This window comes from Mytilus edulis, chromosome 11 (genome assembly GCF_963676685.1).
Source record: "Mytilus edulis chromosome 11, xbMytEdul2.2, whole genome shotgun sequence".
Classification (NCBI taxonomy): domain Eukaryota; kingdom Metazoa; phylum Mollusca; class Bivalvia; order Mytilida; family Mytilidae; genus Mytilus; species Mytilus edulis.
In genome coordinates, this window is record NC_092354.1 from 44,787,982 (window position 1) to 44,813,815 (window position 25,834).

At 31.6% G+C, this 25,834-nt stretch overlaps 2 protein-coding genes across 2 annotated transcripts in view; one reads left to right on the top strand and one right to left on the bottom strand.

Moving 5' to 3' along the window:
- Positions 1 to 3,686: 3,686 nt before the first annotated feature.
- On the top strand, positions 3,687 to 14,461 carry LOC139495665 (uncharacterized). Its single transcript, XM_071283985.1, has 10 exons — positions 3,687 to 3,897; positions 5,092 to 5,259; positions 6,872 to 6,926; positions 7,325 to 7,360; positions 8,324 to 8,638; positions 9,589 to 9,678; positions 11,058 to 11,306; positions 12,497 to 12,637; positions 13,334 to 13,500; positions 14,230 to 14,461. Exons 1-10 carry the CDS (start codon positions 3,709 to 3,711, stop codon positions 14,425 to 14,427), a joined length of 1,608 nt encoding a protein of 535 aa, XP_071140086.1. The 5' UTR covers positions 3,687 to 3,708; the 3' UTR covers positions 14,428 to 14,461.
- Positions 14,462 to 19,321: 4,860 nt separating this feature from the next.
- Positions 19,322 to 25,834, bottom strand: part of LOC139495668 (metalloproteinase inhibitor 1-like) — a 64,048-nt gene continuing 57,535 nt past the window's right edge. Inside the window, exons 4-5 of the transcript XR_011657430.1 lie at positions 19,944 to 20,064; positions 19,322 to 19,486 (exon numbers count right to left, since the gene is read on the bottom strand). The gene's annotated coding sequence lies outside the window, so the exon portion shown is untranslated. The remainder of the gene's footprint in view (positions 19,487 to 19,943; positions 20,065 to 25,834) is intronic.

Genomic DNA, 25,834 nt, shown 5'->3' on the forward strand with positions numbered 1-25,834 from the left:
TAAGGGCCGTTTCTGGCCCCCCTTTTTTCAAAATTTTTAAACTTTGAAGTTGAAACCAATCACGCCTGTGTTATGAACTACAGTATCTGATCGTCCATGTAGAACCTTATTTTTAGGTGTTATGTACTCAAATATGTTCAAACTGAGACCTTGAAAAGCCCTAAACGACGAAAAGTGTAAAAAATCTACAATTTCGTCATGTTCGGAGACAAAATTTGACATCAGCGCCAACGTAGAGCATCTTGAAATTTTCAACCATCAACTGTACTCTTCTGTATCTTTCACATAATAAAATATCATGGTGGTCTACGTTGGCGCTCATGTCTAAAAATTTGAAAAATAATCCGATTGTTTACATATTTTGACAAGTTATTATAGTACGTCAAAGTGAACGGCACGCGTACGAAATTATTCCGGGATTCATAATTGATCAGCATATCACGTACGGATTGTTTTATGTCGTATCCAGTCATCAAGACATGTCACTATCTTTAAAAGAAATATGTTGTGAGTGGAATTAGACCGTTAATAATCAAAATAGTCTAACACTGTGCAGCCAAATACAGAGTTGTGTCCCTTGAAATATGGTGAATTAATTTTTATTCATTATAATTTTCAAATAGTTAACGAAATCTGGGTCAAGTAGGATAAACAGTATTGTAGTTCCATTGGAAGAATAGAGTAATAAATCGGTTTAACTTTAGAAGTAAATCGGTTTATATGTACATAAGTTGACAGGTCGACAGGTTGACAACTGTTATAGTCGATATGTTGACAAGCGTAACGGTCGACAGGTTGACAAGTTGTCAAGTGTTAAGATCTACAGGTTGACAAGTGTTAAGGTTGACAGGTTGACATGTGATACGGTCGACATGTTGACATGTTTAATTTTACAATAAAACAAGTAAATTGGTTTATTTATTTTACAGTTTCCATTTCTCAAAATGAAATTGTCAACTACCTGTCGACTTGTCGACCTGTCTACCAGTTACTATTGTTTATATTTTATATTTTGGAAATGCTATCAAGTTGTTAACTTGTAGACTACTTGTCAACCTGTCGACTTAATTTTTATTATATTTAATTGTCACCCTGTCAACCTGTCGACCAGTCAACTATAAAAATATTAACATTTTCAACATCATCAACCTGTCGACTGGTCAACTTGTCAACCAGAGAACCATAAAAATATTTACATTTTTAACACATTGTCAACCTGTCTACAAGTCATTTATTTTTTGACGTTGTATAGTTCAAATACCTTTATTGCCCATGAATACATACGCGTATAAATTTATTATAAAAGCCGGAACTATAGTACCGTATACAGGTATATCCTACTTGAGCCCGAAATCTTACAAATGAATTTTATAATAAATTCTCAATATATTCAAACTCTTTTTGTAGTTCTGAAGAAAATCATTTCATCAAAAGGTATATATTTTGCACTTTGAAGTTTTCTATTTAACCATCTACAGAAAAATAGATTTATGTGTCATATCCATTTCGTGCACATGTATGTTACCATAAGGGTTAGAACCTGCACATGTGCATTGTTCATAATTAAGTAGTTATCTGAACAGAGAATTAAGAATATTAAAATCACTTGTTGTTAGACAAAACTCTGCGTACTGTACTAAGGTAATCCGTTATGCATGTGCAGTTGGTATTAATTCCAAAGTATGAAATGTAATTAGAAACATGATTCCAGGTAAAGAGCAGTTGATACTGATATTAAGTTAACTACACTTATACTATACTGTAAATTATGTATTTCCAGCCTATTCATATATCGGTACACTAATAATTTTTCTTATATATGTGTCAGAGCACTCTTTTGACAAGATGTAATCATAAAATAAAAGTACACATGTAGCATTCAATTGACTCAGATCCTATATGGATTATCAAATAAAATATATGCTATAGCGAAATTACTTTCAACATATACTTGCATAAATACAAATTGGATAAGACCCATGGCAAACAAACTTATGAAGTATGCGCGAAAAAACATGTGTATTTGTTTGCCATTTCGAATGTGTATTTTGTTTTGTCTAGAAATTTATGTAAGTGACAAAATTTCATGCCAAACCTATACCGATTCCTGGAGTGCACTGGTACTTATTACATGTATCTAGCTGTTTAATGTACATGTAAACTATGTCCTCTTAATTCTATTTCACATTCCCCCCTCCCCTCACGGGACAAAATGTCGAGCACGTTCGTTAATTTAGATCTGTCCGTCCGTCCATTCGTCCGTTCGTCTGTTTCTGTCCGGATATATACGTCTAGCTATCTCCTTCATTTTTTGACCTAAAAGCTTTTTATTTATAATAGAGGTGTGTATGTCTACAGGGTTTGGATTTTTTTTATAAAATTTTCTTTAACTGTCCGGTATTTTTTATACAAGCTATACATATAAAGACTGGGTTATCCTCCTACAGTTTTTGAGATACAGTTTTAATACCTAATAGGTTTATTGTACACATAATTGAAGCATGTATTGCCATCGGATTTTTATTATTCTTAAAATAGTCAAAAAATGTCAGATTTTTGGACTTAGTCAATACTTCTTGCTACTTAAAAAACAATTAGGGTAGTTGTTGAATATTAACCAAAAACGTTAGTTGAACTTGTTTTCCCTCTCAATTGCTATTGAAGGCACAACTTGCACTACTAGTACTATAGTTTAATCATGTTAATGTCCCTAATGCAATAAATAAGATTTTTTAGTAACTTCAAATATTTATTAAATACCGGAAAAGTTGAACTTGGTGAATATATACAATTGACTTGCTTTCATTTCTTACTGCTAATTATTCTTGCATATATTAACCAATCTAACCTGATTTTACTCTAATTTGTACAATTAAAAATCAATAGGTTTTTTTTCTAGTTCAATTTAATTTCTATCTTTTTCGGTTGTTGCTAAGCAACTTTTAGGTTGCTATGGTCAATTACATTTTCTTGGGAAAAAAATAATGATGACTCAGACATCATATACATGAAAGAAAAATCATTTACAGTTGCTTAATCTTTAAATATTGCTCTATTTATACCTCATATGGCCGAAATTACAAATTTTTGAACCGTTGCTAGGCAAAATTTTTGTTGCTAGGTTGTTGCTAAGCATTTTTTAAAACTGAAATTGAAGTGACATTTCATTTGCAAACTTAAGTAAGTGTTAAACAAACAATATTATTTTGAATTATGCTAATGTGTAACGAGAAAGCAATGCATATGAGATAATTTGGCTATTTATTTAAACCGTTGCTAGGCAACCTTCCTTTCACCGGAACATAAAAAAATCATAGTTTTGAATAGTTTCTACACTAAGGTTATCAGTGATGCATATAGAAACTTATTTGGGAAGGGGGCCAAAAACGCCTCTTATCATACCTTGTCCTTTATAAAAATGACCATATAGTTAATATTCATGTCGACGTGTTGACTACCTTTCATTGTTTATATTATGTAAGTGTGCTTTTAAAGTAACACATCAATACTTTTACATTGCTTGTAGTAACATCGAACACGCACTGGTATTGTATTTATTTCTAATTATTAACGGATGATTTATTATCATTACTTAAATCGATAGCAAGACATCTGACCTTTGACTATTGTTTACCTATATTTGGATATATAGATAATTCCAGATATTGTAATACTTACATGACATGTCTGAGTGATAAGAATTTCAAAATGGAGATCAAATCGTTATCTCGTACAATACTTATATGTCTGACAACGCTGTATACGGCTTTGTTTATTATATTGTCTCTTTGGCAATATTATAAAACCTACACACTCAAGCATGAATACCTGTACGAATCAGAAAAGTTACGAGCACTGGAATCACGGTGTAAATCGGAGGATACAATGTCGTCTGAGGTAAGATTAGTTCGTCATGCACTACATGCATGTACATGTATAATTTGTTTTTTAAATTGCATGCTTGCAAACCTAGCCCACAAGATGGTGTGACCCTAAGAAGTAATACTCAACAAACAAATTCATTTTTACTTTTATACACTACGCGATTTTTGAATTAACTGTATCGTTTCGCACCGAAACACAACCTATAATCTAAAAACTAACAGTTCTGTAGTTGTATAGTTGCCACCGTCAATTTGTGATATGACGGTCGAAAAGCAGTTTTACTGGTGACGCGTAGCGGTGACAGAAAAACGGAAAATTGTGATCGTCAAATCAAAATTGAAGGTTGCAACTTTTCAACTACAATGCTGTTATTTCAGTTCTAAAGCATTAATACAAAAGAAAAACTACGTTAGAGATTAAAAGAATGTTCAATTTGAATTAAAATAAAATTCTACAAACCTTCATGAATTATTTTGGTACAAAGACATCATGGCTACACGTGAGACGTCATTTTAATTAACAAACTAAAAATTATTACGTACCTCTCAGATTTAAATTTGGATAAAATCACATCAAAACGGCGATTTTCAGTTATGTGTTTATTTATTTTTGATAAAATTGTAGTAACCGAACATTTGTTGATCCAATCAATTCAAAATGACAGGTCTCTCTTTAAAAACGACTGGTCACTGTGTATTTGACGGTAACTGTTAGCCAATGAAAAAAAAACGGTTACCTAAAAATTGCATTAGAATTTCTTATAGAGCATTACAAAGAAATAGCAAATAGATCAAACATAAAAACATAAAAACATTATCACCAATATTGGCCTTGTGAAGGGAGTATCCCCAAGAGTTTGCGAATTGTGAACAATGAACAAATAAATTATTCATGATAAAGAAGGGAAAATAAGCATACAAATAAAACACAGCACCAAACATCCGACAATACGTCTAACATGCTAGGATGCACAGTACCAATGTTTGAGTAATGTTTTTGTGAATACTTCAGTCGACCTCTTTATCTTTATCTTGGTTCGTGAAACGGCAGTACAAAACCACGTATATCTGGAATTAAAACGGAATCATTTATTGGTAAATATTTCATGCAGTTCTAATCATTATTTAGTTCCTTTTGTTAGAAAAAATGAGACGAATGGATCACAACACAGAAGATAACATGTTAAGTTTAGTTTATGGTTTTCAGACACAAGAAATGATAAATTTCCTTAAGACCACCAAACATCTTCCGAACAATTTAGTTAAAGACATACTTGAAGTTTTGGAACCTGAAAATGGAGTTGGTAAGGATCTACACAAAAGACAGACATCCTCCTCTCTTCACGCTATGTTTCAACAATTGCTAACCATGCAGGTACGACATCAATAGTTCTTTCTTACAATTTATCATAATGTAGTGTCATACATAAAATTGAGAAAGGAAATGGGGAATGTGTGAAAGCGACAACATCCCGACCATAGAGCAGACAACAGCCGAAGGCCACCAATAGGTCTTCAATGTAGCGAGAAAATCCCGCACCCGGAGGCGTCCTTCAGCTGGCCCCTTAAAAAATATATATACTAGTTCAATGATAATGGACGTCATACTAAACTCCGAATTATACACAAGAAACTAGAATTGAAAATCATACAAGACTGACAAAGGCCAGAGGCTCCTGACTTGGGATAGGCGCAAAATTGCTACGGGGTTCACATATAGTATTTTTAGCTACATAACGTGTTAAAAGGTGCAAAATCATTTTTAATTTTCCACTATTAGTCTTGGTAAAATTTGCACTTTTCAAAACAGTGTGCAGAATAAATCTTTTGTTTAAAAAAAAAAAATACTTGGCATGAATAAAGTTTATCATGTTCGTTACTATAAACAAAATACTGCTGAACATTTTATTGGATATCAGAAAATAATCGTCACCGGAAATTTACCAATTAAAATTTTCACATCGTTGTTCATGTGCACTAACTTTTGTAATCATGTAACATCAGGTTTCATTAATCTTCTATATAAACACTAAATAAAACATAATGGTGCTTTGAAACACAGAATATATATGTTTATGATTCTGAAATTTTTAATGCAATGAAATATATAGGAATAATTTCCTACACCGCTAAATTCATTTCATATGCAACCGGATGTGACGTACTATGATTTGGTGGTATAACGCCTCAAATAACCAATGATACACATATCACAAAGTAGAAATGAATGTGGACGTCAAATGACATTTGTTTTATTATTGACATATATGAGTTTTAAACGTTGCTCATATTTAAAAATGGGTTTATTGAATTTTTTTTTCAATTACGCTTCTTTTAAACTTAAATATATACGTTACATATCATTCGTGAATATGTTAATGAGGCTTAAAACAGCAAATCAATCAATATGCTACTGCAACTTTGCCTTTTTGGCAGGTGCTTTTTGTTTGTTTCTGTGAACGTAACACCAAACGTAAAAAATGAGCAATAATAAAATAGTTATGAAAAAAGGCAAAGCAGATATAAATATGAAAACACGTTTCATACATTATTCAGACACTTTTTAACCCAGACTACCTAATATTGAATTATCTTGTTTAAGAAAACAATATAGGTAAGATTATGAGGTACATTGCTGCTGGAGTTTTAATTCCTCGAGGGTATCATCAGTCAAGTAGTCAGCACAGAAGTGCTGACATGAGTTATCATTGATATGGTCATATTTATAAATTGACTGTTCAAAAGACTTTTGAATTTTTGAAATACTAAGGCTTTTCTACCTCAGGAATAGATTACATTAGCTGTATTTTCAAACTTTTAGAAACGTTGGTCCTCAACTCTCTCCAACTTCGTACTTTATTTGGCTTTTATAACTTTTTAGAATTCGAGCGTCACTGATGAGTATTTTGTAGACGAAACACGCGTCTGGTGTAATTACAAAATGTAATCCTGGTATCTATGATGAGTGTATTTGCTTCTAATTACAGGAATCTATTCTAGAACAACATTGCACTTCAAGTAATGGTACTGTTTGTTCTCGAGGTGAGTATCAGTTAAATCCGGTTAATAAATTTACTGTTCATAGATTTAATAAAATGGACTATAGTATAGAAACATGATTAAATATGGTTTGTTGAAATCGCCGAGCCGATATTATAATACTTACGTAAATGAGGCGTTCATTTGTATTTTTTCACATAAACGTGTGTGCTTTAAGTTTTATTTCCCAAGACTAACGAGGCTGTTAAAATAAAATTTGAACACGTTTTCATACGCCTCAAGCTAGCCTTCTGTAAGTTTTTTTTTATAACAGCATTTTAACGCCTTCTGATACAAAAACCTTCTACAAATGTCCATATCATTTTGGCAAAATCTTCACTTAACGTATGACGGGCGTTATGTGTACTCCTCATCATAAAGTTTAAGTGTTTCTTTTGTAGGAATCAAAGGACAACCTGGGACAAAGGGGACAAAAGGTGAGTACTACGCTTTCACTACAATGAATAAATGTCCATGGTAAAAGTTTTCCGACATTATTTCGATTTCAAGTTATTATCATTGTATTAGAGTTACATTAAAACTTACACTTTCGCAATATCTTAATAATGAATTCGCATTTAAAAAACGACATGAACTTATCAAATTAAATAATTAAAATAAAAAGAAGAAGATGTGGTATGACTGCCACAAGAGGCCAAATGACATAGAAATTATCAACTATTTGTAACCGTGCGGCCTTCAACAATGAGCAAAAACCATACTGCATAGTCAGCTTTAAATGGCTACTAAATGGCAAATGTAATACTCTCAAACAAGAAAACTAACAGCTGTATTTAAGTACAAGATAATAAAACGAAAAACAAATATGATTTACAGCAACAAACGACAACAAGCATTTCACATCAAACAAAACCACTGCTTTCCACTTGTTCCCTTTCTATATTTCGGTGGTATACAATATTATTTTAAAAGAAACACAGATAGAAAAAAGTCACTTACAGCAAGATCAGTTTCAAATTTACAATAACATATTGTTAAACTTAAACAAACAGATGAATAAGAGATAGTTTAACATCAGAACAAAATAAATTTAAAAAAAACCAAGATAAATGTCAGTAAAATATAGGCAGAAGAAAAGGTGAAAACAAGCAACACGTAATTAAACATATAAAGATCTATATAAGTTTTGCCAACAAATATGGCGACTTTGAGCATTAATGACGAAACAATAATTCTCTAAAAGCACATCTAGTGCATTAAAATTGGTCTCGGTAGTTATATATATACATACATGTATATACATATGCTGAATTTCATATGAACATATAAAATCATCTAACAGTTAAATATAACACAATTTTGGCTTTCGTTAAAAAATAGTCCTCAATGTATGCTTTCAATTACTTAGAGCTTTTCTTAACATTATTTATTTTCTGAAGGACCACAGGGCTTAAGTGGCGTTAAAGGAAACCAAGGAATGCAGGGAGATAAGGGTTTGCCTGGTCTCAATGGACTGGTTGGAGATCCAGGTTACCAAGGACCACTGGGTCCGCCAGGAGATAAAGGACAGAGAGGACTTCCGGGTCTACGTGGAGTTCCTGGTATGAAAGGAGAAAAAGGTTTGAAAGGCGAAATTGGCGATCCTGTCATAATGGGATTAAAGGGAGAACCTGGAAGCCAGGGCTTACGAGGACCAAAAGGAGATATAGGTTTAAATGGACCGCCAGGCTTGACCGGCGCAAAAGGTTTTAAAGGTAATTTAAAAGATTTAGAATCAGAAATAAAATATTTTAAACACGCATAGCCATTATATCTTACAGTATGTAACAAGTATATCTGCATAGGAACATTTTAGTGAAATAAGTGCATAAGTGTTAGAATGTCGCAAATCTTAATTCCGTGTTAAATTGCATATGATATTGTATTTCTCTTGAACTTAAATATTGATATATTATGATAAGCTGTCTATTTCTTAAATACGCTAAACTTCTAAAGTGGTTGGTTTGCAATGTACGATGAGTGTATTCGTTCTTCCGGTACTGGTCCGGAATAAGCAACAAAATGAGTCGGATATATGAAGTACCTGTGTATCCGTATTTAATAAATTCTAACAAAGATTTAGGTTCACTATGGCATGACACTAACTGACTTATCTTTAGCCATTTAATACAGTGCACATTTGTATTTGGCTTTCCCGTGTTTTCCTATCTGAACCATAGAACTAGACCATAATGAAACTTTCGCTGAAACTTTACTATATTACTAGTACTACATTAAACACGTCCGGGTTTTAAAAATCTGATTTATAAAGGTTATCCTTACTAAATCATCTTTAAATTTGGCATTGCTTTATTTTTTGGTGTTTGAAAATGGTGTTAATTTTGTTTTTGTAATTCAACTTAAACGCATTATTTCAATTGATTGAAACGTTTAGATAATATGAGTTATATAATGCCCTCTTTCACTTTCTTTTTGTGTTGCTTTGTTGGCTTTTTTGTAATTGAAATAGGATTGTTTAACCTTGTCCCGCAGTATATTTAGCTTTAGATTTATTTTGATATAGTCTTGAAGATATTAAGATAAATGTGAGCCCCAATGATAATAGTTAACTTCGCCAATTGTATTATTACTATATATTAATGTTACATCAGTAAATGTTGATATATTACAAAAAAATTATATCATATAGCTTTCACTTTTTCAGGTCAACTTGGAGAAATAGGTCAAAAAGGAGACCAAGGACCAAAGGGCCCTGACGGTAAAGTTTTAGATGAGGACTGTGCTTGTAAATTAAGTAAGTATAATGGCAAGAAAGGAAATTTATATTCAAAATACAAAACATTTGTGTAAACTAACATGTTTGATAATATTTATTCACAAATGATATCGGATATGTTCCTTACGTCGTAACTTCAATCCCCTTCCATTTCATGAATGTGACCTACCAAATTAGACTATTTAACGGATTTGTTATAACATAAGCAACATGATGGGTACCACATGTGGAGCAGGATCTGCTTACCCTTCCGGAGCACATGAGATCACCCCTAGTTTTTAGTGGGGTTCGCGTTTCTTATTCTTTAGTTTTATATGTTGTGTCATGTGTACTATTGTTTGTCTGTTTGTATTTTTCGTTTTTAGCCATGGCGTTGTCAGTTTGTTTTCCATTTATGAGTTTGACTATCCCTCTGGTATCTTTCGTCCCTCTTTTATTGGTGCAAACAGTGTTCTGTTCATTTTAACCCGAGTTGTATTACCATCTTAATTCTTTAAAAAAAAAAATTTACGGTTAACGTTTGAATGTCAAAAACAAGTCTGAATTATTGTGGATTTAGTGTCTACAGTTAAATAACATTTTAATGTTGAAAAATGTACACATTTTCTATAGGTCTGTATCCAGACTTTAACAAAACTCTGAATCCAATATTTACTAAGTGCAGTTATATCACAAATAAACAGCTGCGCCATGAGCGCAGACTACACACGTCGTCTTGTGTGTGAATTCTTATTCAATAATCATAAATGGTTTCTGACATACGGCGCGGTATGTGAACCCCCCCCCTATTTTTAAACCCTCAATTACTCTAATATGAAATTTTGAATTATCATCAAAAAGAACTTTAGATTTATATAACAATGAAGTGTGTAAAGTTTTAAGCAATAATCATAAATCGTTTTTGAGATACGGCACGACATGTGAAAAAAACCAAACCCCTGTTTTAGTTACAAAGTCCCGTAACTCAAAAAGTTTTAATCTCATTTTCACTAAAAAGTATACAGATCGTTTGACCACCAAAAGAAACAGCTAGCTATGTTAAGTTTCATGAAATTTGAATAAGACGTTCTTAAGGTTAGGTGCGACATGTTTACACCGGACAGACAGACGGACAGACGGATAGACGGACAAACGCAAAAATGTTGACGGGCGTATCAAATGACACCAACGGACATAATGAAATTGACAGTGAATCTTAAAATAAGAAGATGTAGTATGATTTCCAAAAAGACAACTCTCCAAAAAACGACGTAGTGAAACATACATTTTACAACTATAGGTCTTTGTACGACCTTCAACAATGAACAGAGACCATACTGCGAGTCAGCTATAAACGGCCCCGAAATATAAAATGTAAAACAGTTCAAACGAGAATTTTTTATGTTTATTTTTTTCAGAACAGCAAAGTAGAAGTGATCAGGGTATCCAAGTAGGTAGCAAAGATATTGTTATTGATTGTAAAAACAGTACAGGATTATTTGGCTTGGTCACGTGGATGAAGGATTCGAGTAGTTTAGACCCACGTGTAAAATTATCGTCTGATAAACATCAATTGACGATACCAGATGTTTTACCAAACGACCAGGGGAACTACACTTGTTTTATAAATGGAAGAAAAATTTCAACTTATGAATTAAAGGTTAAAGGTAATTGATGAATTAAGTTGACAATTTGCCCTTTCAGAATCTAAAGGACTATGGGTAATCTCATTCTGCGTACACTTAAATGATAATAACGTTACGTCATTGGTTTAATTTCCATTATTTAGAATGTTTAAACCAATTACAACGTTTTGGTGTACGCTTTTGGAAATATTACCAAGAGTGCATTATATTCTGAAACGGTGAATTACATTTACCTAGATGTAGATGTATATTCTCGGAGACAGTTCATTTCCTACACACAAACTGTCTTAATTTTTTTTTATTACAGTATGTACAGATGTGTCATTATTCAATGATATAAATTACATCACAATATTTTGAAAGATGACCTTGTTATTGCTCGATAACCGTTTAGGAGTGTTGGTGTCACAGATGAATACGAAAATTTTCCAATTGCCATAATCCCTATCCCGCACTCTTCCCTGTGATTAATATATCACTGAATAAGACATCACACTTAATTTTTGCCTGTACGAGCAACAGAACGGGAGACTTATGTGGATCAAGAACTATAGGTGATTACTAATTTTTTTTAAGAAACAAATGTTATAATTTTTATTGTGATATTTAATGGACAAATCTTTAGTAGAAGCCTCTGTATTTATTGTCCATAAATCAACAATGTTTTCATCCCTAATACAACGAAATCCTTCCTGAAATTGAGTCAACATTACGGTGCAAGAACATGTAAGCGTTCGCTTTAGCAATCGATACAATCCTTCCAACTTTAAATAAGTTGTAATATAACATGCATGTACCAGTTCAGGAATCTGACAGTTGTTTTACACTTTTTCCGTTGGCTGATAACGTTTGGTTTGTAAATTGTTTTATGGACTTTCCATATTTACCTGTGTCGGCGAAGGCGGAAGCAGGTCTAGGAACCGATTGACTCCGTCCTTTCGTATGTCCGTTGGCTAACCAGAAGCAAAAAGCTCTAGTTTCAATTATTATGACGTAATCGATCTTTTGGAGCGCTACATAACAATTAATTTAATGCCTGCATATCGCTATTTTTTACGAAGTATGAAGTAACATAAAAAAAAGAGGAACATTCAAAACGGAAAACCCCCTTATCAAATGGCAAAATCAAAAGCTGAAACACATCACAGCTGATTTGGTTGAATTAACCAAGCTTTCTTTACTTTACACTTCTTGCGTAATTTTTTTTACAGGTATTACGCAATACAACTGTGATTTTGAAGCAGGAGATATATGTCTATGGAAACAAGTTCCCAGTGACAATTTTGATTGGATATCTCATAGAGCAGACACAGCGTCAACAGCCACTGGTCCAAGTCATGATCATACTATAGGTAACAAATCGAAGTTATGATACAGTTATCATATCTTGTTTTCAGGCTGAAACTGTAATTGTTATCTCAACAACTCATTTAGGTTGTACATAACACTACAGGGAGATAACTCTGTAAAAATCAGCAGTAACGTTGCAATCACGTTATATTGTTAAGGAAATCTCAATGATCAAATGATTAAAATTAACAACGTCAACAGCCACAGGTCCAAGTCATGATCATACTATTGGTAAGTATGATACATTGATGATATCTAGGTATAAGGCTGAAACTGTAATTGTTATCTCATCATTAATGTCAAAACTGATCAAAAGGAAAAGAGTTCAATTATTAGTATCAGCAAAAAAGGCAATATCGCGGCGAGCTTTCAATATGAACCATGGCATAAATACTGTTAAATTGTGTAAGATATAAAACATCAAACACTTTCCGACGAATTGATGACATTTGAAATATGTAAGTAGTAACTGTTTCACAAATGTCATCCATGATGTTGCTGTTTCCAGTAAAAACAACTGGAAATAAGTTATACAAGTATTCGAAGAATAAAAGAAAGAAGATATTATTAATTTCATTGATTTTAGAAAACAAATAATTATTATATCATTAATATGAACGCACAATTGTAAATAAATTGATTTTAATGGTATTTGTCTAAAATGGTATTAGTTTACCCCATTTCTAATATAATTGTAGGTAACGTACGAGGTACATACTTGTATATTGAAACATCAAGTCATAATCAAAACGAATATGCTGATCTGGTATCTCCACTAATGACTGGAAACCAGGACAGATGTTTAAGTCTCTGGTATCATATGTTTGGGTCAGATATTGACCAGCTTGAGATTGGAATAATCCAGGTAAATATTATCAACGAAAACCTGACCTTCCGGAACACCTGATATCATCCCTGGTTTGTGATGGGGGTTCCTGTTGATTGGCTTAGATGTATTTTGTAGACTTTTTCTATTGTCTAGTCGTTTTCCTTTTTTCCCTTAGCATTGTCGATTGGTTTTGTCTTCTGAATTTTAATATTCTATTAAGCATATTCCGCCTCGTTTTTCCTCTGTGTATGTATACATGACCTTTTATTTATTGTAGCATTGCCAGAATATAAAATTTTAAAAGCGTTGATTACAACGTAGGGAAATCTATAAAGATTTTAAGACCAGATCAAACATGTTGCTTTTAAAACATCTGTCTTGAAACTAATTTTTTTTTAATTCAGTTTATACGCAGAATTTGAGTTCAATTTTAAAATTAATGATCCCGCGTAGAAAAAAACATTGCTATTTCATTATCTAAAATCATGTTTCAAATCAGCATGATGTGGTTGTAATTTTAAGAGATTATTTGCATTCCATTATGATTATGATATTGTACTAGTTTTTTTTAATAAAAATTATTGATTAAGGTAATTAATCATGACAAATTCATTATCATATTTGGCTCGGGTCTATATTGTAAGTTTGATGATTTTTTGGTATACCAAATTTGTTAATGGAAATGAAGAATGTATCAAGGAAAGTGCTGGTTTGTGTATCAGAGAGTAAACATATTGTGTAATTTATGCTATTTTTTTTTTACAGAAAAACCAAACACCAGCAAATTACCTTGTGTTGCAAGTGTTATCTGGTGATCAGGGATTTCAATGGAATAGAATGAATGTAACATTATCTTCTACTTCTGATTTTGAAGTCTCAATAAGAGGTTACAAAGGAAAAGGTTACCATGGAGATATAGCTATTGATGACATCATTGTCTACGATGGGAAATGTCAAAACTGAGAGGAAATAATAATAAAAAGTGTTGTTTCCCGTATTCTTATAGCAAATATCTAAAAACCTAATATATCGTTTGGTTATATGAGTATTTCTTATCCATAACACAAAAAAACATCCTCAGAATAAAAAAAAACACAATTAGAAATACTTGAAATATTTCGAGTATTAGACTTGTAGTTGTTACACAAACAACTTGATCGCTAATTTTGTATGGTCTTCTACTGCATTACACTTGTTTTAGAACCCTCCTGTTCTTAACATAAATATAATAAGTTCTGTTGGTTTTTACTTTTTTGTGGCGGTCATATTTTTTTTCCAATTGAGATGAAGGTCAATATCTTTCTGAAACACATGAGTATTTCAAATTCGAATTCTTAAGGTTCATCTATCAATGTCCTGTGGTTTTTTTACTATCTGTCCTTTTTTTGTTACTATTTCTATAAGTGATATTGTGTTGCCCTTTACAGTTTCTAACATTTCAAGTAATAGTAATTAAAAACGCTATAATGTCGACAATTCAACTACAATAAAAAGATAATCCAACCTTTCAATAGAAAAAAAAACTTATCACTTAACACTTGTTTCACTCGCATCGGTTTTTGCAGTTAGATAAGAATGTTGTTCCGTTTCATGAAAATTCATATCAATGACTTTGAATGATGCACAACATTAAAAAAAAAACAGTTCCTTTTATTTCTCTCGTGTGCATGTATTGAAATCTGACAGTATTCCATGAAGCAAATACTGACACTATCGTCGTTGGTCTTTATTGTTTGTGTAATATTATATGTAGTATAAAAATAAGAAGATGTGGTATGGTCACCAATCAATCGCCATCAGATCAAATGACGTAGAAGTTCACAATTATAGGTCATCGTAGGAATTTCAACAATGAGCAAAACCCATGCCCGTAGTAAGCATTTAGTTACAATGTTTATTAATATATTCCCCTGGATCGAGAATTCTTCAAAGAAAAACAGATGTCTCATTATGCCAACCATGAGAACGTAGGAAAAAGGGGATTGCATGTAACAATTGTTTAAGGTTCACTCTCAACTGAAGGTTTGGTCGTTTTTTTACTTTAATCTAATACGTGTAATTGGTAAAATGTAAAAAAAAAAAATAGTAAAGAAAATTGATTTTGCGTAGAATTATTTACACGATTCAGTAACTTCAATTCAGTAATATGATAACTATGTACACACCACTAGACACATTGTTTAAAAAAAGAATTAAGTGAATTTCAAACATATAGAATAGCAGTCGAGTTTACTATCGCATTCAACTATCGTATAAATACAAATGTTTCACTTCTCATAGTAATGAATCATCTTATAAATTTTATGCACTTTTTTTTTACATAAGTCAATATAAATAAACCGGTTCCAAAAAAAAACCCAATTTGTATTTGTACAGGCAAAGGTGAAACAATAGATTTTATTTTAAAGTTGAGGGGAAGAAGTGTTTTAAATTAAGAGGTTAATCTTGAATTTTCACAACAGCTTTGAATCCTAATTCTTTCTATCCAATCTTAGAATTGGCCTTCAACCTAACAGAAAAAAAACTGTAAGAAAACCCTTTGAGTGTTTGAGGTACAAAAGTTGTTAACACATGTTATTTTACAAGTGTTTATAAAGCGTTAGTAAAACATGAGTATGCGTTTTGTGTTCAATCAAAAGACATCTGGATAATGAATAAGTCTCCGAAGAGCTGTGAGACTGATGAGTTATTTTAACTGCTTTAAATACAATCAAAGTATCCACTGATAACATCATTGACAGTTGACGTAGGAACATATTTGAACTATTTGTTCCATACACATATCAAAAATAGAAAGGACAATGTGTGTCGTTTATATAAGAATAATGGTTATTCCCGACCACCATGCTAATATATAGTAATGATGATGATATGAAAATTGTCAACAAATTATTTAGACTTTAACTTTATACAAAATAAAAGATATAAAGATTTAGAATATTTGAGATAATCCTATTTGTTTTCTCACAAAGCGTATAATACCACAGTCCTACTAGGACACGATCGCACTACAATCTGTGAAAAAAAAATGAAATTTTTAACGATCGTAGTGCGATCGTGTAGATCGCAGTAAGGTCGTAATACGGTTGTGGTGAGATCTTCAATATCGTAATGAGCGTGGCCAACTTTGTACATATTCGTGTGTCGGGGCGAAATCAGGTCGCAGTAGAGGCGTATTGAGAGCGCAGTTAGGTCGTGGTTAGATTGCTGTACCATTGTAGCGAAAGTGTGATTCAATTCGCAGAGACTGCGCTGCGATCTCACAGTGACGTTACTACGACCATCACGTTCTCACAGCGACCCATCTACGCTTCTAATACGACTATACCACGTTAACACCACGCTGTTCAAGACCATAGTACGATTCTACAAAGCATATGCCGTCCTCATCACGCTCTTTTAACGACCTGACTACGATCGTACTACGACCATCATGCTCATTGGCATTTCCACATAAAAAATAAAAAAAACTCTCCAGGTTTAGTTTGTCTGTATGTATTTTGAACTTCTTGTCCATTTTCTCCAACGGGTCAACCATACTCGACACATCTGTGTCAGACTTGGGGTCAATTACATTGGAATGTAATTAATTAAATTACACATTACATTGCAAAAATGGTCAATTACACTAATTACACATTACACAGTTTTTGAAATGTAATTAATTAAATTACAATTACTTTACTAAAGTAATTAATTAAATTACACATTACATTTCATCATAATATTTGTTAACCAATATTATACATGTATGTATAATGTATGTGTAAAATATTCATGTAAACATAGTTTAAGCGTTGCATTTGATAATCATGTGTAATTTTAATGTTTTGTCATTTAGTCTGCATCTCTCTGGTCTGTACACAATGGAACACTTTGACAGTCATTTTCGAAAGTATTTCTATAGGAGCTAATGTGGCATATATCGCTTGATTAGAACATGGAGGTATTATACTTCTGTAACCAGTAGATGTGTTGATAGAAGAGGAAATTAGTTCCTATTAACTTGCCAATACATTAAGGGGTGTTTTGACATCTCAGAAATAAAGTTATTTAAATAAAACATAGCATGAATAAAGAAATTATAAATAAATAAATAAAAATCACTTAATAATTATTAAAAGGTATCCTTGACACAACATTGAAAATAATGTTTAGTACAAACAATGTGTATAATGTCTATATCTTAGCAATATTTTGCTAATTAGACAAAATACATGTAATAGTGGCATTGCCCCTGGACATTTCAATCTGATTAATGGCTGTTTGTTTTTACAGCTGTTAATTTTTATCTCTATAATCCTTTTGTGTATACTAATTTGACAAAATGATTGTGTGCAGTAAATTTGAATTCTAAATGAACTCTCCTAGATTTTTCACACTTTTTTTGTTTTTGTTTAACATGGTGATTTATTACTTTTCAATCTATTTAGTTAAAGATCTTTCTTAAAAACATGTTTTTTTTTCAAATCATAAGACTATTCAGAAAAAAATCTGTTGGTCAAATAAGTAATATAAAAACTTAAGAATAAATTACAGAAAGTATGTGATATCAATATTTGAAAAATAAATATAACTTTAAAATTTATATTATTAAACATAAATCCTCATCATAAACACCATAAAAGTACATGTAATTGAAATTGAAATGTAATTCAAAAGTAATTGAGCATTACATGCTTTTTTCATTGTAATTAATTAAATTACCATTACAAGTAATTAAAAAAATGCTCAATTACACATTACATTCAATTACATGGAAACTTGTAATGCATTACACTTAATTACCATTACATTTTCAATTACCCCATCCCTGATCTGTGTCATCTGTAGGCCTGATATCGTGCACTAAAACATCGTCATTTGAACTTAAAGAACCAGCAAGAGGTTGTAATTCAAGTTGGATTGGTTGGTCCGACATCTCTGCTAGATCATAATTCGTTACAATCAGAGCTTCCTCTGCCTGTGAATCTACTCCTTCCACCACGCCCACGTGTTCTGGTAGATTTTGGTGGCATGAATGTTTTGTTTCCGAGATATCAACGTATTAATCAGAAATAGACAATCATACCTCATCTTCTTTTTTCATATGTAAGGAATGGAACAGTATTTATACGGAGCACGATATTGACGTTATTGAATACAATCACGTTCAGACATATTATACGTTTAGGTATTTCACATCTCATCTTTTATGGTTATATTCTATACAATACACACAAATATTGTAACTCACCTTATAAACGTACCGAATCTTTAAACAGACTTATTCAGACGGGATAAATATACGATAATGTTGTCAAGTCATTGCACATAAGATTTAAGAAGACATAATCGTAGGATTGGAGATGGCATGTCAATAACTGCCAGTATTCCTTTGTTAACTTATGTTAATACCAGGATTATAATTGCATACGCCAGACGTCATTGTCATAGTGCTTAGTTTCTTTGATTAAATATTTCTAAATTGAACACGACCTTGTGTTCAACTGAAATCTCTTTCGTCTCTTTCGTCCCTCTTTCATTAGACCCATTCTACGTATTGCGGTATGTTTTTTTCTCAATGCTTAAGGCGTTACAATAGCTATTATTGTTTTATCCATCTCATTATTTTACTACAGTATACTATTTAGATAGAATAATAGCCGTCTGGCGTATTAAATAATAACCCTGGTACCATTGATAACTATTTGCCCTTCACTTCTGTTGACTTCTTTTATAGCAACCACCTTTTATATACATTTTCAATATGTTATAGTGCTAGACATGCCGGAAAATCTTTACCTCTGTACTTTAAGCAAATCAACAATCAATCTATCGAATTTGTTTTCCAGAAAGTAACAAAATAACACACAAAGTGTTTAAACGAAACATTTTAATGACTTCTTTAACAGCCTTGCCACTTGCATCTACCGTATCCATCTCTGCTACAAAGACTTTGATAGGAGCAACCTGGAGGTGAATTTCTACATTGGTTTCTGTTTTTTTGGCCTGTTGGTGGAGGATCAAACGCATATGGCATCTGAAAGTAAAACAATAAGAAAAATATAACCTGGAAGAAAATTGTGTTTTCCAAATTATCAATAAGCTTAAAATTAACCCGGCATAAGAAAATTGTTTAGCAAATCTTCATGCCTGTGTTTTTATAACAATAAAGAATATTAAATTTGCATTAGAATAAATTAATTAAACTCATGGTGATCATAGATAAGTCATGTTTTAAGTTACCGGCTCTTTAAACAACGTTAAAAATGATTGATTGGTGATTGCTTAACTCTAATCCTCAAAACATTTCACGAATTAAGAGTTCACTTTCAAGTCCTTTTAAAATAACACAACACATCTATATCGTACAATATATTCCAAATAATTTATAAACAAAATTAAGAAAATTCATAACTAAAACATATTTATTAAGCAGTGTCTTCTCCACTGTGTCTATGACAATTGTGGTCGCTAAAACAATAACAGAATCATACCTCACATCCACAATTATCTTTATATTTTCCAGCCAAACCTTGTAACAAGACCTGACCTGCTTTCTTGGCTTTAACCTGGAGTCCACACAAGTTATGGCTCATTTTACATCATACAGAGAAACTGTTATGTGAAAAAAAAAAATACAAATTAACTACATGTTCAACGAATATGATAAGGATACATTGAATTAAAACAACTGTACTGGATATTCCTACAATATGTTTATTTTGATGATGATATGTAATTTTTCAAACAAATCAATGACAGTAAAATTTAGAGGCAGTTGGTGTTATGAATTAACAATAATGTATTAACTTAAATAATGTTAATTTTTCGTGTAACTAAATGAAATATACAGCAAGTTATTTATTTTTCCTTCTTCTGCAACGTTGTTTGCCAATGAAAACGTTTTAATAATTAAAAATTTTAATAATTTAATCAAGTTGCACTATTTGTAAAAATAAAGTAAGACACTTCCAGCTATTTTTACTGACCAATCAAAATTGAGAAAAAAATACCCAATAAAATTGTAGTAATATTTTTACACTTTAAAAGCATCCGACATGCATTACCAACATTTATGACTGATAAAGAAAATTTAAACTGTCACCAGTAACATATATATTGTTAGATATACTGTTCCCAGTTGTCACATTGTATTGGATTTTGACATTCAAATTTGTCAAAAATTTGGAGTTTCTGTACAAAATATTTTCTGCTTTTTCTTTCTTTCACATATACCTTAGGTTTCCAATTCTAGTCTTTATACATAGATGTATTTTGTCATCTGTCTGAATTTTATTTTTACTTGATCGCCAAAACCCGGAATTACCCTTATCCGCTTCCGGAATCGGATGCGATATTGTAATTGTCTTTTCACGCCATCCATTTTGTTTTCAATGTTGTTTTTGTCAGATACGATTTTACTCGATTTTACACATTATTTGTCGGTGATTTTCTGTATAAAGCTAGCGGATGAACAGAATGAATATTACTGTCATGAATAATAATGATGAAAATAAGTTTTGAGATCGTTTGGAGACTTTGGTAAAAAGGTTTGCAAAGTTATATATCTATATCTTTTTGCATGATAAAGTGCAAATATGGTCAGATTTGATTAATGGTCTAGCTTTGACATGCAATGAATGTCACTTTAAATGAACTGAGAATGAAAAAGCTATGTCTGTTTGAAATTGAGGCATTAAACATAGAAAGCAATGGGGCCATGAATTAGTGGTGTACTTCATGATGCGGTCATATAATTTTGCTATACAAGTCAGGCTGAGATATAAAAACTACTGAAATTTGTTAACGATTCAATATTTTGAATAAAAAAAGGACATGTTGGCACTCTAAATTGATGCGAACAAAATCGTGCAGTCATTGTGTTCCAATATTGCTATCATTTGTATTATACAATCCATGCTTTAAGTTGGATAATAATATTACTGATTTACAATGCGACTACAAGATTTACACAATGAAGTGCAAATATGGTCAGTTTAGGTTGATGCGGACAAATAATTCGGTTTTACAAATCAGTCTCTGATATGAAAACTGCTGATATTTGTTTCAATTCAATAATAATTAAATAAAAGAGGACATTGTAGCACTCTTAATTGAGGCAAACAACATTTATAGATATTGTGTTCCAATATTTCTGTCATTTGTATTATACAGTCCATCCTGACATAACAATGTAAGGGTTTACTATGCTGTTCTGTAGATTTACTTGATAAAGTTCAAATATGGTCAGTTTTGGTAAATGATCAAATAATTTTGTTTTCTGAGTTATCCTGAGTCAGCCAGTCAGAGATGTAAAAACTGCTGGATTTCGGTGATAATTAGATTATTCAAATAATAATCGGACATTTTTTATTTTTGAAAAAAAGAAAGTAACTATGATTAGTTTTTAATTACTAAAGAGGTGAAATAACATTATAAATTAACTGTTATAATTGTCAATATGTCAATTGAAAATGACCAGTTCGTCATTTAATTTAGATGTACCTTATCATTTGATATTTAAGGTCAGTGTAACCAGGACAATCTGTGTGAATGCACGTTTACTACAAACAGTAAACGTACATTTACTTTTGACGAAAATAGAAGACGAGCCTTTTTCCCACGTAACACCACGTAACACCCGTTTACTTTTTATGTCTACTTAAATTTCGGAGTAAAAGCCGCGTTCACTTTTCTCGCCCGTCTACACGAAACTCGATGCCACTGCTGGTTAACATTTCGTCCCCGAGGGTATTACCAGCCCAGTAGTCAACACTTCGGTGTTGACATGAATATCAATAATGTGGTCATTTGATAAATTTCCTGTTTACAAAACTTTGAAATTTTTCGAAAAACTAAGGATTTTCTTATCCCAGGCATAGATTACCTTAGCCGTATTTGGTACAACTTTTTGGAATTTTGGATCCTCAATACTCTTTAACATTGAACTTGTTTGGCTTTATAAATATTTTTATATGAGCGTCACTGATGAGTCTTATGTAGACGAAACGCACGTCTGGCGTACTAAATTATAATCCTGGTACATTTGATAACTTTAGCAACATGATATATTTAAAAATATATGCTAAACCATAAAAGTCTACGTTGAGTCATGATCATTATGATATTGTCAGATTGAAATGTTAAAATAAGTTATACGATATACATATTTTTTATCTTTGATAACTAAGATTGATTGATATAAGTCAAACATTATTGAAAGAACAATGTGGTATACTGATATGGTAGATAACAGGAAAAATTAATCTACACAAATTTATTTTAGTATTATAAAATTTGGCTCACAGATGATCAGGCAATTGTAACAATGAAACATTTGAATACTACTATTTTGTTTTAAATTTGTATACTATCTGATATCATGGCTATATAATATATAGCATTTAATTTTGACATCATTTTGTTTTATTTACATTTTTAAAATGATGAGATATTGTACATATACAATAAACGTAGTAATTGTATACTTTGAGAACTTAATTGAAAGATGTTAGTCGTTTATTCGAGACGATATTTATATATGCGTTTTATAACGTTTGAAATAAATTTTTTAATTTTATTTTTCATTGGTACATTGGTACACTGGTAAAGTACACGTTTGAAGTAGTCATCGTCCTTGGTTTTTACTAGCTTTTAGTAACTGCAAGTTCTTTAAAATTGTACTTTCATGTTAACTAGTAATACAATGTTTACTTATTATGTACGATATCTCGTTGAACTTTATTGATAAGTATCAACTTCGATAATGACGAAAAATGTTCACTACTTTGTAGCGTATATGTCATATAGGCCCTTACGTTTTAATATTGTATCCATATTGTGCTATATACCAAACTTGTTTGTTCAGTGTATGTTTACCTGTTTTTGTTTTAAAGTCTTTTTAATCGAATTTATCCATTTCAATTTGTATTTTATAGTGTGCATCTTTAAGTTGTAAAGTTACACTACCTTTGCAGGTTAAGGTGAAGGTTTGCGGCTGGTGAAAACTAATAATACACATGTCATATGTCAGAAGCCTGTTGTTCAGTATTTATCTTTTGTTGGTGTTTCTCCTTGTTTTCAAATAGATTTTTTTGTTTGAATTGTTTTACACTTGCCATTTTTGGGACCTTTAAAAATTTTTGTCCAGTGTCAGTCAAGGCTCTGCGTTAAAAGCCGTATTTTGACCTATAATTGTTAACTTTGTATATGTCGTGTACAAGTTGCGATTTTGTACAGGTTATAACATGTACAAAAATATTGTACATGTTATAACTTGTATAATGCAAAAATACAAGTTATAACATGTACAAAAGTACCTCATACATGTTATAACCTGTACAAAATATTGCTTAAAAATGGTTTTAACTTGTACAAAATTTAAAATAAATCTTAATGAAGTAAAATATACATTTAAATTCACCAATGCATAAAGAACAACAATAAATAGGCCAGAACGTGTCTTTTTCTGTAGAGGACAATGCTAACAAAGTTTCAGAAATATATGTTTCATGACTTATGTTGGCAAAATGTGTTTTCATGTAATTGTATATTTTATGCAGTCCATCATGTCTTAAATAAGTGTGAAACTGTTTACCAAAAGCTTGCATTCCTCAATGACAATTACATTAGATACTAGTAACTAAATTCTTCAAAAAAAATTAAGAATGATTCCTAATAATTTTGGGATATACTCCTCCCTCTTGTTATTATAGCATGCATAGACTAAAACAATATCTTATATGCTTACTCTGTAAAAGCAAGAGAGAGCTGAAATAGTTTTCATTGGACCATGCTTCATTATCAATATCTTTTGATCTACTCTTGAACATGTTTGGCCTTCAGCATGACTTATGTAAATTTATAACTCAATTTTTGTTTATAAACTATAAGATCATTGAATGAGGCGAATGTCGTTTTGATGTTTTAAATATATCCTCTACTTTGAAAATATGTATTTGTGGCCTTTGGATGTTGTCTGCTCCATGGGCGGGTTGTTGTCTTTTAGACACATACCCCATTTCAATTCCCAATTTTATTTGTAGACACATCTATCCTGGCTATCCTCTTATGTCTTTAGTGTCAACTAGAAAGAAAGTAGTTTACTATTGCCTTTAAAGTGGACACTCACAACTATAATTCATCAAATAAAGATATGTCCATAGATAGTCATTTAAGAGGATCATAAGACATGTCCTAAGATATATATCTTATGACAGGTCTTAGGAATGCTTCGTTATACCGACCCCTGGACATTTACTGTATCAAAAAAGGACAAAACACACTAACATGAAGGCATAATACAAAAGTTATGAAAATGTTATTGAGGTCAATATCATCTGCATGTTGCGATAATAGAAAAATATCCTTATTTTTCGATTTTGTACAAGTTAAAACCATTTTATTAAGCAATATTTTGTACAGGTTATAACATGTATGAGATACTTTTGTACATGTTATAACTTGTATTTTTGCATTATACAAGTTATAACATATACAATATTTTTGTACATATTATAACCTGTACAAAATCGCAACTTGTACACGACATATACATTGTTATTTCTAAATTATATTTCGAATAAGTTACACGAAACGTTATAAGTAGTTGATGTACCAAAATATAATGAAAAATTGATAGATCATGTCGTAACAGAAGTGAGACATGCTTGCGTGTCATACCCGCGGGGACGTAACGTTAACCATCAGGAGCATCGACAGTGGTCCTGATACGAAATGAATAAAAGCGATATATGATTTATTTACTTTGAATAAAAGCCATTTTTTATATAAAGCAGTTCAACAGCAGTTCCAAACTTATTCTTCATTTACTACCTTATGTTGAAGTGCTGCATACATTATACGAGTTAATACGGTTCAACAATTTATTTGAAGATTTCTGGGATATCGGATAAATGTGCATAATTTTAAGATAAATTCAACATAAGCGATACTTGCTTGAGTGCAATTAATGATGCATGTTAAAATGCATAAACCAGAGTTAAAAGCGATAATTCATTGTCCGAAAAAAAAAGAGATTTTTTTTCATTGTATACTGAACGACTTTAGAAACGCAACACTCAGTTTGTTGATTTTTTTTACAAAATCTTGTTTGATTCTATTATACCTTCTTTTCATGCTTATAATACTTCTTTCTCCTAATAAAAAATCAAAATCTGACTTACCTGTGGTTATTGAATATACCGAATTTTTGAAGTCGCACGAATTTCTTAAAGCGAAATTTTGAACCAATGAAAGATTGTTTCAGGTTTTTTGCTTTGTGAAACAGTTCTTTAAATCCTTTGCCTCACTTAATTCAGTTTAAAAATGTTGCATCTCATTTTGTCAAGACTGAGAAATAAAAAACTGAATTAGCCCTTAGGAA